A 15,575-nucleotide genomic window follows, 5' to 3' on the forward strand; every position below is an offset into this window, starting at 1 on the left:
CTACTTGGAAATAGGTTTAAGAGCAGTACTTTGATCAGTGCATCTAATCACCTTTTGCTTTGGTCTCACTGCCTTGATAAGGACAAGAAGCTTATAAAATATTAGGTTTGGTAGTAGACTGCATTAATACTGTTAATTGTATTTTTAATTTATTCCTTCATCAATGGGTGATGTACAGGTTGCTTACATGAGAGAAAAAAGTGATATGCAAAGACAATTAAAAAATTATATGTACCAAGTATTATTGAGATGGATACCAGAGGAAATGATAGTAAATTGTGCACTACATTCAGCGAAATATGCTTCTTCATATTGTCTTTATAACACACTGTAAATTAAGGAGGCCTTTGCTAACTCTTTCCATGGGTATCACAGTTAATTGACCATAAAGAAGCTATGACTAATTTTTCCCCCAGTATGTTTTTCTCTATTTTTGGTAACAGCATAGATCCTTTCCTATAAATACAGCTAATATATAGAGTAATTTTTTTAAATCAGAAGTACAGCTCGGGTTTTTTGACAGTGCTCAAAATACAATTTTGCTGGGTTTTTTTTAGTGATTGGGACAGAGAAAACAAATGCTATATGTATTTTTTGTGAAACAAGGTTACCCTGGAACATCTGTCAGGTGTAATGTGGTCTAATCCAGAGGATCAGATCAGAGCAGTCTAATTGTCTCTGGGATGACTATACCAGTAAATTATCCTGAAAAAGGGGTTTATTTCTGTAATACATTTTACTTTACAGTGACTGCAGACCTGACCCTTTTAAGGCTACAGTAAATGCAGAATAGCCTACTGCAATAAAAGGAGCTCACATTTCTTGTAAAGTAAGAATGTTCACACTGGCAATCACCATGGAGTAGATGATATAATTTCACACTCCTACTGTTTTTTTCTAGCTCACCTTTCTGCAGACAGTAAAAGTCTGTAGTGCATTCCATAAAAATATCTGCTAGATTGAGACATCTTTTCAATTCTGCAAAGTTATCTGTATAAAGTGTTTAGTGTTTCTGTAGCTTTCCTTTTTTTCCTCTCATGTAGTGAGAGCAGAAAATCTGGTCCAGGTAGTTAAAGGTAGTCCTTCTGTGGATGAAGCTCACTCTTCATTCAATTTGTCAGACATTTGCAATAGTGTTTGCCCAGACTTAAGGCTTAGGAGGATGGAGAACATAGATTTAGAGAAATAAAGCCAGTTGATAGTTGTGATTATTTATTAGAGATCTTTCATATAAATTATGTAAAATAGCTACAGTGTATCATAGCTGTAGGCTTTCTGATAATTAAGCCTTTCAGGAAAAAAATAATGAAACTAAGTGAACTAGGCTCAGTTCTTAGTTTCATTACCAAGCTGATTTATAATTTCAAGTTCCTTTAAAACCTCTAGGACAGTTTTCAAATCTTGAATTAAACTGATCATAGTTAACCAGTTTAAGTGAGGTTTTGGCTGCTCCTGTACTCCAGGAAATTTTCTCTCCAGTAAGTTTCCAGGTCACTTCTGTCTGCAGACTTTTGCCCCGTACTATAAAGGTTTGGGGACCGTAAATATTTTAGTCGGTTTTTGGGGAGTTATCCCCCATCAGAATTGAAAGGGCTCATGAGAGCTTTCTCTTCTGGGGAGAAATACAATTCTACCAATTTATCCTCAATCCTGACTCATCCCAGGGGATACTACAGCCTCAGGAAATCTCCTGAGACTCCTCCATTAGGGGTTTTATAAGGGTGTTTTTTTTGTGCACGTGTGCAATACACTGAGCTGAAGTCTTAGAAAAGACTTGACAGACAAAAACATTTGGAGAGATGATTCAATATCTTTCCCCATCAGCTGAAAAATAAAATTTATAAGTCTCATCTTGTTAGTCTGAGAAGCTAACATGAAGAAACAACCATTTCTTAATGTTTCATGATTGTTTGAAGTGCAATACAGTGCAAAATTTTGTGAAAATAAATGCTTCTGCTGCTATCGCTTTAGAAATTTTTATGACTAATATATTCCTGTTGGAGACAGATGCTTCACTGCCAACAATTAATAGTTAATGATATTGCCCATACTTGGATCTCAAAGTGGCTATCTCAGACACAAGATTTATTAACAGCCATTGCTGCCACTGAAGAAACATGAGGTTTCTGAAGTCAAGAGAAGCTTAGTAGTTGGATAGAAACATCTCCTGCTGGCAGAATATTATACAGCAGTAAAGGATACAGGTGATAAGAGTTCTATGGAAGTACTGGCTTAGTGCTCTGGTGATTTTTAAAACTTCATGTGTTAAGACTTACTACAAAAAGGAATAAGGAAGAAAACAGAGAACATTTATATAAGTACTATATGGCACCATGGTGCATTGTGTTATCGTGTCTTCTTTCTGAGGCTGAAAAGAACAAGTAACAGTAATGAGTGACCTCTATATAAATAATGCCTGAATAAACTAGAACTGTGTGGTTCAGAGATGCATGTACCTGAGAGACAGTGTGCCGGAGCATGTACATAATTATGAATGGCTCATACAAAGGGAATAAAAAAAATGTGTGTTTATGACCTCTTCCATGTATGACAACAAATAAAAGTAGCAGAATGTAGCTTCAAAGTAAAGCCAAGAGAGGAGTCCTTAGGTAAGTGTCAATTTCCATACCTGTACAGAATAGAGTCTTACATGAATTCAGAAATGTGACCTTATCCAATATAAGCATTCATATGCTCCTGAAGTCAAATACTTCTAGTTTTTAAAGATCTCAATTTTGAATTTTAAAAGATTTTGAAATTTAAAAGTTCCATTTTTCCCTCCCCTGTGCATGATTGAACTCTGTTATTCATAGTCTGTCTACTTATTTGCATCTAATTTCATTTATGTGATGAAATTCTTTACCTGCCTCTGAAACTGTCTTGTAATGTTGTAATATGAAATGAACCCTACACCCGAAAGAACCTTGGATGAATAAACTTAAAAGTAGAAACTCCAAGACCATTATGAGATTTTTTTTTTTTTTACTTTGCAGTAAAGTTGTTCACGGGGCTCCAATGTCTCTGCTCCATTGAGATGCATGGAGATGTCAAGTGTAATTGCATTCAGGTTAGGTCCTGCTATATAATCAGGATGGTGTTCCATGTCAAGGGGAACACCAATGAGGTTAAGTAACTTTATTCAGAGTATTATGCTACATCAGTACATCTTGCAAAATTTTGCTTGAGCGTTAACCAACAATATGTTGTGAGATCTTTATATACAGAAAAATTATTATCAGATTCACTAATATTGTCTTAGAATCCATCACATTGACTATATATCATAACTAATATTTCAGAGTTCTGATAATTTCCCCAATTCCAGAATTTTGTTCCTTTCATTTTAAAAAAACAAAATTAGGTGGCATCTCCTTGTAGACTACTACAATTACTTTTGAAGTGTTTAAGGGAGTATATCTCATAAGAGTCTTGATTGTCTAGGTGATCCTGCTGTGGCAGGAGGGTTGGACTAGATGATCTTTCGAGCTCCCTTCCAGCCCTTGAGATTCTGTGATTCTGTGGTATGCTGTCTCCACTGCTTTCCTAAACATAGGCATCTTGGTAATTATCAAAATAGTTCAAACTCTGTAGTTTCCTACTACTTCATACCAAGAAGTAAATGCAGCATTTCCAGGCTTGGTTTCCGTACAGTATAAATATGTTTTGAAGTGTAAATTACTCCTATTTCTAGAGATAAAATGCTAACTCACTTTTGTTTTAAATGAAATAGATTTTGTTTCATTTCATGTTTTCGTCATTTTAGAAATGTGTTAGAAAGGTATGAGTTCCTTACGTCTCAGCCAGTATTCAAAGCACTCTCAAATTACTTTCGCAATTATTTTAATGGAATACATTTTGATGAGGGAGTGCCTCAGTTTGGGTATGAATTAACAACATTTGCTAGCCGTCTAATCATACTGAATTATATTTAAAGTACTATTTTAAGTAATTTGTGTACATAATTCTAACTATAGGACTATTATTCCTCTATTTAATAAAACTATTTTTATGAAAATATTCCCATTTTTAACTCCTAAAATATACTGAAATATGTGAATCTTTAAGCTGTGAAAACTGCTAGCAAATTGGTACTTTTTTCCCCAAATTAATTCAGTTTTGGGTGTTCTGATTATTAGATCATATTTTATCTATCCGAAGAAGGAAGAAACAAGGGGATTTAGGATGAGTTCCAAGGAGCTCACAGTGATGAAATTTTGTGAAACAAATAAAAGGAGTGTATTTTCTTAAACAATATTTATTGCATTGGGGATTTCAGGGTGTGATTCTGCCTCAGACAGATTTGTCAAAAGCAGGAGTCATTGCACGGCATTTACACAATGTTCAGTGTTTAACTGGTTTTAAACTAATTTGAGATGACAGACCATTTCCATGCTTTTTTAGAACAAACCATGTTTTTCTCAATGTATTTAGGAAATGTAATAATAATAATATATTACTTGTATATAATTTGCTCATAAATGATAAGTACCGTTATTTGTCATGCTTTTGCTAATGTATGGTAAATGGAGATGTATGTGTCCTTCTAGTATGGGATGATAAATAACAAAACTGTGGAAGGTGTTCATTACATCCCAGCTATGAAAATATTCCTTATGTTTTCATACCTTCATGAAAAGGCATGTATACATGCCTCCAAGAAGATTCAGAAGGATTTCTTTGATTTTGTTTTATTTTTAATAAGCTTACTTTGTTGTAAAAGCCTCATACCTAAGTTACTGGAGTTGTATCTTCATGCTTACTCTGCTTGGGGATTATTACATAGCAGATCTGGAGCAGCAAGTCTTGATTGAAGTTAACTCTGGTGATCTTATTAACATTTATAAATATCTAAATGGTGAGTGTCAGGAGGTTGGGACATCCCTCTTTTCTATAGTAGATAGTAACAGGACAAGGGGTAATGGGATGAAGCTGGAACACAAAAAGTTCCATTTAAACATAAGAAAAAACTATTTCACTGTGAGGGTGAGGGAACAGTGGAACAGGCTGCCCAGAGGGGTTGTGGAGTCTCCTTCCCTGGAGATCTTCAAGACCCGCCTGGACATGTTCCTATGCGACCTGATCTAGGTGAACCTGCTTCTGCAGGGGGGTTGGACTAGATGATCTCTAAAGGTCCCTTCCAACCCCTACCATTCTATGATTCTTTGATTCTATGAACTCAGAAGTAGCCTCCAGAATGATAAATATTTGTATCTAGACACAACCTCAGGAAATCCTTCTAGCCTCTGACAGAACTCCTATGAGGAACTGGCAACTGTATAGCAAATTGAAGTGTGCAAATCCTTAGTCTTGCAGCAGATACAGTAAATATGTGCAGTGTAACCCAGTAAATACATGAAAGCTTTTAGTTATGGAAGTGTAAATGTTTACAAATATGATTAACTGCAGAGCATAAAATCCATTTGCAGCATCAAAGGCAAAACTAAAATTACTTTTTCCCACCCCTCTCCAGGATTATGCTGAAAAGAAAAACACGATAGCAAAAGCTCTGGAAGATCTTAAAGCCAACTTCTACTGTGAACTCTGTGACAAGCAGTACTATAAACACCAGGAGTTTGACAATCATATAAACTCTTATGATCATGCTCATAAACAGGTAAGAGGAATATTCTCACTACTTCAACTTAGTTTCAGGTGGAGTAAATAAATAAGATGTCCTTCAGGTAGACTTGGAAATCATAGCTGAGTTGTCCCCATATTTCAGGTCCTGGGAAACAAAATACACTGTTTTCTTGGAAACAAATCTTAACATGATAATTTTATAGTCAAAATTCTGAGATGGAAAGAAAGGGAAATGGGAACGGTTAAATTCTGAAGAGGAACAGAGAATGATGAAAGATATGATTAAAAGTGTAAATGTATAATATCCTTACTATCAGTTTAATTTTGCATGTGAAATAATACTCTGGTATACCTAAGAAGATGACTTACTGGGAAGCATTTGTTGTAACAGATGTGGTTTAGAAACCTGGTGCTCTTTAGTAAACTTTAATGCAGATAAGAGTTCTGAAATGGTCTATGATGTTGCTTAAATGCATTGACTATAAAAACAACTGTGGTAATGAAAAGTCTATGGCTCAGCTTACAAGAGGACATGTGCTAGCTTGAAAACATTGGTATTTGCATTTTTACCACCACATTTTATCACCACATCTCCCAGTTATTTGTGTTACTTTGGTAATGTAAAAGCAATGCTGGCACATAAGAGGAGAGGCAATGCATCCCAATGCAACATTTTGGTTTCCAGAGGGGTCAGGACTACATAATTCAGAGGAAAAATATACATTTTTACTTCACCAAAGAGAGACGTAACAATAATATAAAGAAATATAGTAACGGTTCAGAAAATTTCTGCTTGGCCCATATGGCTGCTAATTATTCTGTTTATTGATTTGGGTTTTATTTAATCTGGTGAAATCATATGCATGTGGATCTGGGTTGATTGCTTTTCATTCCAGTTGAATCTCCCCTTGTCCTGTAATTCTCCTCAGGATGAACAGAGGAGTTGCTACTTGTGTTTTACACCTGTATTATGTAAGTCAATGATTTGCTTTTCTTCAGCGCTTCTCACTGAAACACATCCCTCTCTCACTGGTATTTTTATTTAGCCCACAATTTACACTGTCAGCATGAGTATTAGTTTTGAGAACTATGGAGATGGGGACCTCAGCAGCAGGAGCAATCTGGGAGAAGCTGGAGGGAAAGATAAGAAATTAGCAGGCAGCTTCACTGCATCCTATGGATATTTATTATGAGTTGCAAATATTTTTAGTTAAAATACAGCTGGAACTGATTCTTCAGGTATTATGTTTGCACAACAGCACCTCATTGATGGAAGGCAGGAAAAAAGATGTGATGGGCAAAGTCTTCCCCACTTGAGCTCTCTTAGAATTTCTATTAATTCCTAAGTGCTCTGAACCACTTACAAGAAGGATGCAGTGTCTGTTCCTCTATTCACTATTGATGAAAAATTGATTTTGAAACTGTCAAGTGTGAGACTAAACAGGCGCTTCCTTCCTGTGATCAACAGTTAATCTTGTTATCTGATGGCTTTAGACCAGAGGTGGTGGGCAGTGCACCAACATCAGGCAGTGCACTGCAAAGCCTGCCTCTCCATCTTTTGTGTAGGGCACCTATGTGTCCATGTTTGTCTGTGGCTTTGTAGATGTGATTGCTGAAACACAGGAAGCCATTCTCTTCCTTTTCAAGACAACCACAAATCTAATCTCCCTGGTAGGAAACCAGACAAAAAGTTTTAGTTTTGCAGATGAAAAAAAGTGTATGGATGTTTGTTTGGGTATGTCGTGGCTCAGGCCAAGCCAACAACGAAGCATCATGCAGCCTCTTGCTCACCTTCCACCCCATACACCCCACCTTTCTTGTTATGGTGGAGGCCCCAACAAGACAGAGGAAAAATACCCAATGGCCTTGTGGATTGAGACAAGGGTGGGGCAGGGGGAGTCACTGCCAGTTAATGGTTTCAGGCAAAACAGACTTGGTGACTTGACTTAGGGAAGAAAATAAGAACAGTTTAATCTACTAACTGGAAAGAGAACAGATAAAAAGTAAAGGAAAAAAAAGCAGAGCAGGATGATGAGAAAAATATGATCAGCACTTTAAGTCTCCTTTCCCCACCTCTTCCTTTTTCCCAGCTTCAGTTCCCTGCTCCTGATATCTCTACCTCCTTCTCCCTCAGCATTGCAGGGAGACAGGGAATGGGGGTTGTGGTCAGTCCATCATGGACCACTCTGCTGCTGATTTCTTCTCAGAGGAGGACTCTGAGAAGACTCCTTACATTCTTCCCCTTCTCCAATGACAGGTCCCTCCCGTGGGTTACAGTCCTTAGTGAACCACCTTGGTGTGAGTCCTTCCCAAGGGCTGCAGCTCCTCACAAACTCCTCCAGCGTGGAATTCCTCTCTTCTGCTACAATGCCGCCTTCCCACAAATTCACAGCCCCTCCGGTCACAGTCACCACCCCTAGCATGATGTCCTCTATGAACTGCTGGCAAATCTCAGCTCCACCACTCCTCTCCACAGGTTGCAGGATGGCTGCCATCTCACCACAGAATGCAGGGCGGGGAGTCTCTGCTCTTGCATACCTCCTCCTCTCTTCCCTCAATGACCTCTTCTTTGTCATCCCACTCTTTCCACCGCCTCTCAGAAAGGAAGAACAAACCCTCCTCTTCAGGCTTCTTCTTAAAAAGTCATTACTGAGGAGCTCAATTGGCTCAGCCCCAGAAGTGGATCTGACTTCAAGCTGGGGAAAGTTTCAGACAGCTTCTTACAAGAGCCACCATTACAGCTCCTTCCCTGTTACCAGGAATGGCTCCTTACAAACCCATAACAGGGCAAAATTTCTGTAATATTACTGGCAAATACAGCTGATGATTCCTGAGATTAAAGTGTTAAGTCAAGTTCAACTCTTCTGTACCGGTTTTTGTGGTGGTTTCTACTTCTATTATAAAGAGAAACCATTCCATTTCCTGTATTTCAGGTGAAAAAGGGGCAAAGCACCATATGGCGCAGTGCAGATTCAGTCAGATTTACTCAATTTTCAAGGCATTTCATACCACATGGTTTTTTAAAGTAACCCGATTTTATTAAATGTGCTAGAGCTATTTGCAGATGCTACTGTTGAATGCTCTGATTTTGTCTAGAAACTTCCTACCTTAGTGACAAAAGTTTTCCAGCAGTTCAGTAGTGAGAGGAACAGATAATCTGCCTGGATTTTCCTTCATATTTTTCTCTGACTTGCTGTCGTCTATCACACCTTTTTACTAATAATGGACAGGTACGGGGAAGCACTCACTAGAAGAACTTTCCCATGATAGATGAGTAGTTGTAAACAACTATTGGTTTCTATAATCCCAGCACCTGACAGTGGTTTCTATGTGATCAAATGGATGAAAGCTCTGCCTAAACCACAGTTCATCCCAGTTTTTCTGAAACACTGTGTTTATCCTAATTGAGCATTCAGTTACCAGAGAAAACGTCTGTAACACCTTCTGTACCTCACTTATGTTGCAGAAGATTTCCTTTTTTTTTTTTTTTATCCAGAAGTTGCTAGGATAGAAAATGTACAGAATTAAAATATTAGATTTTATGATTATTTGGCTTTTATCATCCATTGGATAGGGGGCCCTGTACTGTCAACGGTTGGCTGTGTTTTGATTTATTGTGTCTTACAGCGTCTGAATACCTGCTTTGACATAGTATGACATCGTTCTGACCGGTAAAGAAAGAACGGATAGGACAAAACTAATTTTATTTCCTAGGACCTAAAGGAGTTCAGATCAGTGCCTCAGGCTTTCCAATTGTCTCTATTACTGTTTTCTTGTGCTTAGCTTTGACAATATAGTTTGGAGAGCAATATCTGTAGCCTTTATGAAATACTTCTGGAAAAGCAACTTACAAGCAGTCAGTGGTAATGGAGAAAAATGAACTCTTTTGTTTGCTTTGAAAGCCTAGACCAAAAAAAGAAGAAACAAAACATAATGCAGCTTTCTTTAAAAACAGAACAGTTCTGGTCTCAATACAGAGAGAAATGTAACTAAGGCAGAGGTGCTATTACTTAATATAGTAATAAGAGAATTGCTCTTCAATGATGGTGGTTTAAAATCATGGAATGCAGCTTTTGAGACTCATGCCAGGACTTTAAAAACCTCAGTATTTTATGTGGCATTTCTTTTGTATTTGGAAGTGCACAGGGAGCTCTCTGACGTGCTCTATTAATGCAGGGTAAAAAAACCTCCTGCCTGTGTTCTTCAAAGTGTTATGGTTTTGATAAATGTGGCTGAGCATTAAATCTAAGGCTCTGAATGGCCTTTGTCTTGTAACCGTTTAGAGTTGGTGAGCTTTTGGCTTGTCAATGAAGAAGGCTGGATGACACAGCTAGGTCCCCTACATCACTCATTTCTCAAGACACTTCTGTCACTACAAGAACAAAGTGGGTTTATTCCTGTATTTGAAAGTCTTCTCCATCTCAGAACTTCTGATTAATGACCAAATATCACAGCAGCATGTCTGAGCTTGGTACTGTTTGCCCTCCCAGGAATGTTCTTCCTAATATTGAATGACAACAACAACCAAAAGCTGTGATGAAAAATAAAATAGCCCTAATGTATTTGCATCTACATATGCAAATAAAATCAATTAAGTAAATTATAAGTAGCATTTTTTCCCCACAGAATCAGAGGTCATTTCTCAAACTATGTTTCCCTGGATGAAACTGTGCCTCTTTGCTCTAAAAATGTATTTTAAATTGTATGACAGTACTAAAACACAAACTATGCAGAAAGGCTAAATTAGTAGGTGTTGGCTTTTCCTCTTACAGACACAAATTTCTCCTGTCTACATTTTTGTACTCTCTACATGTTTTTCATCTTTGCAGATTTGTTAGGAGATCAATCCCAAATAGGTTAGAGACTATTAGTCTGTAGCCAATTACAAGTCCAAACTTGAACATCTTTATGTGTTTGAATAAGTATTTCATATAAAAGGGGTGAAGAAAAAGAAATACAGAAGTGGAAGAGTGTGCTTAGACATACCAATAGTAATAAAACTGTGATTTTACTAAAGCTCTACCTCCTCTGAGGTATGAAGCATATAAGATATAAAATAAAAGCAGTGTAGCACATTTGAGGATGCCAGTATCTCTGCAAAGATAATTGGATATCGTTAGTTGTTTGACTGCAATTTAAAAATGAAGCAGGAAATCCTTGTATTCTTGATTACCGATTTTTGAAAAAAATCTCACTGTAGAGTTATTCCCTCTTAAAAAGGAACAGATCCCAGCTCCTCTGCTTGGTTAATGCCCACAGCAGGTGCACTGCCATGCATCTGCCAGTCACGGATAGGTGGACTCAGGGCACTGTGGCTGATCTCACAGGCCAGCTGTAGCTTCTGGCATAAACCAAAGAGCTTATATCTATTTGAAGGGAAATGCGACATTACAAAGTTGCATTACAAAGAATTACAAAGTGGAAGAAATTAACCGTTTATGAGGAGCCAACAGCATTTTGTTTTATATTTTTTACTTTTTCGACATGCTTTTTGCAGACTGGATTCCCCTGGAATCAGACCAAGACAGAGGCAGTATGTTGTATACAACCTTGGAAATACAGAAATAATGATTCTTAGAAAAAGTGACGTCTACTAGAGCAGTATGTCAATAAAGAGCTTTATTGTTCTACATAGTAAAACCTTAAGAACTTCAAAAATATTCTGAAGATTTGCTTCATAAGCAAAACATACATAGGTGGTCAGATTTTTGGGGATGATCACCAATAAGAGATTTCATAAAATGAGAATATTAAGACTTCTGTTTCTCAAGAAAACATAGCCCTTCCTGTAGAAAAGCTGAGGTTGCTTACCTGATAGAGTAATGATGAAGGGGATCACAAGGAGCAATGCAAAGCAAGACAGTGCTCATTTCATGATGTGAGTCCAGGTTTGCCAGGCTGTGCTTGATGAGACATAGAGGCAGAGACCAAGGTCGGCTGCCCTAGCTGAGTCCTGTTGCCTTCCACTGGTCGGCAGCTCCAGTATAGCTCGCTGCAGCCTGACATGTTTCTGAATTTTGCTGGACCTTGCTGCACACTTAGCCCAGCCAAGAGGATTGCTTAAGATTGCAAAGCAGACTCAAAGGCCATGGTAAGAATTTAGAGCCATGAAAATCCCTGAGAGTGATAAATAAGTAATGTCTTCAGACACCTCCTAGGCTGGTCCTGGATGCATATAATGCCTGTATGGACAGCAAGTGCTATACCAGCTGCCTTGTGCCCTAGTGGGGAAAGCGTGGCCCTGGCATGTGCTGTTGGATGAGTCTTGTGGGACACAGGGATGCACTTACAATGTCAGTTTTTTGCCATTCTGTGCAAGTGAAAAGGATTATTTTCAGTACATTTCAATATTTTATTTTCTTTTTAATATCACATAGGATTCTAGCAGCTGACTTTTCTGGAATGGTGAAATTTTATATTCCTTCCTTCAGCTTGTTTCTCAGAAGAGGGCAACATCTTGGTCTATTCCTAGAGGCAGGCAGTTTTAGCTTCCTTAATGTTAAGCAAGCATAGCTGAGGATTTAAATTGAATTGATCTTGTATAGCTCTTCCTTACTGCTTTCTCAAAATGTACCTTGGCATCTTTTACTATATTTATTTTTATTCCCCAGGAAAAGATAGTCACCTTTATAGCCTTTTTAAATATTAAAGGAACATGAACAAATGTTCAGCTGTGTGTTCAAATATATGTATGTATTTGTAATGAACTTAGAATCATGAAATGACCTCCTCCTCTGACAGACAGCACACTGTTCTATCATTGTATTTCTGTTTTTCCTCCCATTAATACTGCATTACTTAATGTTCTTCTGTGGTTGGATGGGGGTTTGATAGGTTGATTTTTATAGTAAAAAGCTTCCTTTAAAGTTTAAAGCAGTTATAGTAATGCAAATAAGGGTCATCACCAGGTCTATTAATTATAGCAGAGTATTTCATTAGACTTTTTGCTTCCATTCTCAACTCCTTTTAAAATAATGAACAAACAACTTTTTGCTGTCACTATGAAGAGAAAGGCAGCAACATGCTGCAACATGACAGGACTTTGAAGGAGGAGGGCAACAGAGTGAGGATCTCTGCTCCTTTTCAGTGTAAGGATGTGTCCAGAGGAAGGGCTGGAGAGAAGTTTACAAGGAGAGCCTGTTTCTGGATGGTAGGATGCCCAGAATGCTGTTTCTGGGGTCACTTCTGTCAACCTTGAAGGGTGATTTGAGGTAGATTTTGGTGTAGATAGAGTGAAGTGTGGGGAGTGGTAACTGAAAAGATTCAGAAAAAGGGGAAATATAGTCCCCTTGCATTAGGGCACAAAGCTGCTTGGAGAGTTTTGCTGGTCTGTTAGTAATGCATCTGAATTGGAAGGCTGCAAGTGGTAGTTTTTATTCTGCTTTACAGAATGCATTTTAAAATGAAATAGTTGAATTCCGATCTTTATTAATATTTCAGTATATCTAGGAAGAAACTTCAAACACTGTTTTCTGGATTAAAGGAAAAAAACGTATTTTCTTTCCAGTTTTTATTTTACCTATAAAATTTAAACCGTGAAATTGGCTTCTTCATTGATTAGCACTGTAACAAAGTATTTAGGCATTATTTAGCTCAGAACTTGTACTGACAGGTTAGATGGAGATATTCATGAGTAAAATATTAATACTGCCAAATCCAATTTTTTTGTCAAAGAACATTCTGTTTCCTCATTACCAAAAAAGACATATCACTCCATTCCTGCCTTAGTAATTGTCCTGGTTTCAGCTGGGACAGAGTCAGTTTTCTTCTTAGTACCTGATACAGTGCTGTGGTTTGGATTTAGTGTAAGAATAATGCTGATAACACACTCAGGTTTTGGTTGTTGCTGAGTAGCACTTGTCCTAAGTGAAGGACTTTTCAGTTTCCCATGCTCTGCCAGTGAGGAGGTACACAAGAAGCTGGGAGGGAGGACGATCAGGACAGCTGACCTGAACAAGCCACAGGGCTATTCCACATCATAGAATATTATACCCAGTAGATACACTGGGAGGGCCAGTTTGCTTCTCAGGGACTGGCTGGGCATTGGTTAATGGGTGGTGAGAAATTGCTCTGTGCATCACTTTTGCTTTCTTGGGGTTTATTTTTTACCTTTTAAAAAAAATTTACTTTTTTATGATTATTAAATCATCATTGTGGGTTTTGGGTTTTTTTTTTTGTTTTTGTTTTTTACCTTATTTCAGTTATTAAGGTGTTCTTATCTCAAGCCATGAGTTTTACCTCCTTTTTGCCTCTCCTCCCGGAGGGCAGGGAGTGAGTGAGTGGCTGCATGGTACTTAGGTGCCATCTGGGATTAAACCATGACAGTAATTATAACAGAAAAGATACTATGTAACATTTTCTTGTTTTCATATTTGGGAAATTGTGTTCTATAGTAATATTTGATTAAATAACTGACTTATTTTGTCTGAAAAAGTAGGTTTAGAATAAGCATAATTACAGTAGAGAAGTATGTATCAATCCCACTAATAGTCTGCGAAGATAATATTAGCTCCATGAATGGACACTTCTGATTCCACAAGTAGACTATTCTTGAACATAGGAGTAGCCTTACCTAGCTGCATCCTTCCTGAGTTTAGAAACCTGGTATTTATACTCAGTTTGTTCTTTTTTCAAATGTTTTGAATTATTACAGCTTTCTCATTTCTGTTTTTTTCAATATCTAGGTCAGTCTGAAAAACTGGTAAATCACCGCTGTTCTATTGCCATGCAAAAAAGAAAAAAAAGAAATTTAATTCAACCACCCATTGCTGATTTATTATTATTTTCTGAATCTATATAGAGCAAATTACTTCAGTAGAACGAAAAAACATGTAGCACCAACACAGAGAGGAAGGGAAGAATAAGGGACAAAAGGAAACATGGTTTACTCTGGACTTCCTGCATGTTTTTCTTTCTGGCTTACATTTTTGTTGCTGTATGACTCTTTTTTAAAATTGTACTCATAAATTTCAATCTAGCTTTGTCTTTTGAATTCAGTTTTATAAACTTTCTACATGTAAGTTAGCTGAACTTGAGGCTACTTTTAAACTTTGCTTTACCATGTCAGCACTTATGAGGTTTCTGCTGTTTCGCTAACATTTCTGCAAAAAAACCCTCTTTTTTCTTTTCAGTGCTGCAATAAGAATGGACACACTAATTAGAATTTGAAGATGGGGAATAATATAGTGTTCAAGTACATGATTTCTGAGGCATTATGCATATTATAATGTGTCTTCTGGCACACAGTGTTTTGAGTGGGAGAAATTATTAAAAACTTGTATTATACAAACTTGAAGATCAGCTAGTTCACCTATTAAATGCTTTGTTGTATTAGGCTATAGATCAGGTAAGCAATGACCTGGAGGAAAATATTATTTTTAATTTTCATTCATTCTTTAACAGAATCAATCTCCTGAAGTTAATTTAAGTGTTATTATGGTTGTGAAGTTCAAATCAATCAACAGAATACCCTTTGTGTAATTTTCAGAAAGTCCAAATGCAGTTCCACTGCTGTCCTGAAAGTAATCAAATAGAATGTAGATTAAATGTAAGTAATAAATAATAAGTGAAGGAGGAACTAATATTTTGCTAGCAATATATATTACATTCTGGTATCTCAAGGTGAATAGTTTTTTATGACATTAACATTATTTAATTTGCTAAAAAAATGAAGTGGTGCATGTGAAGGGTTGGTACTCCATGCCTGATACTGGAAAAGTCTCTTTTGCAATTAAAAAAATAGGCTCAGGATATTTTTTTTTTTTTCCTTAGCAGCTCTGCTTGATTTATCTTTTGTGCCCTACAGCTTGTGCATGCTGGTTTACATGCGAGAGTTCATTCTTCATTGGGAAGAATGATGCAAGCTTTTCAGTACAAGACACAGTAAGTCCTAGGGTAATTATGACAGTCTTTGCTGTTATATGGAAAGTCAATCCTTCATTTCAGAAAAAGCTTGTTCTTTTTTTAGTGGCAGTTCTGACCTGTTGATGAAACAT

General features: G+C 37.2%; 1 protein-coding gene across 1 annotated transcript in view; it reads left to right on the top strand.

Annotated features, from left to right (window-relative positions):
* The window catches only part of ZNF804A (zinc finger protein 804A), a 172,309-nt gene that overhangs the window by 129,532 nt on the left and 27,202 nt on the right, over positions 1-15,575 (top strand). The window contains exon 2 of the mRNA XM_062002927.1: positions 5,471-5,614. Coding sequence (XP_061858911.1) covers positions 5,471-5,614 — 144 coding nt within the window. The remainder of the gene's footprint in view (positions 1-5,470; positions 5,615-15,575) is intronic.

This window comes from Colius striatus, chromosome 9 (genome assembly GCF_028858725.1).
Source record: "Colius striatus isolate bColStr4 chromosome 9, bColStr4.1.hap1, whole genome shotgun sequence".
NCBI lineage: Eukaryota > Metazoa > Chordata > Aves > Coliiformes > Coliidae > Colius > Colius striatus.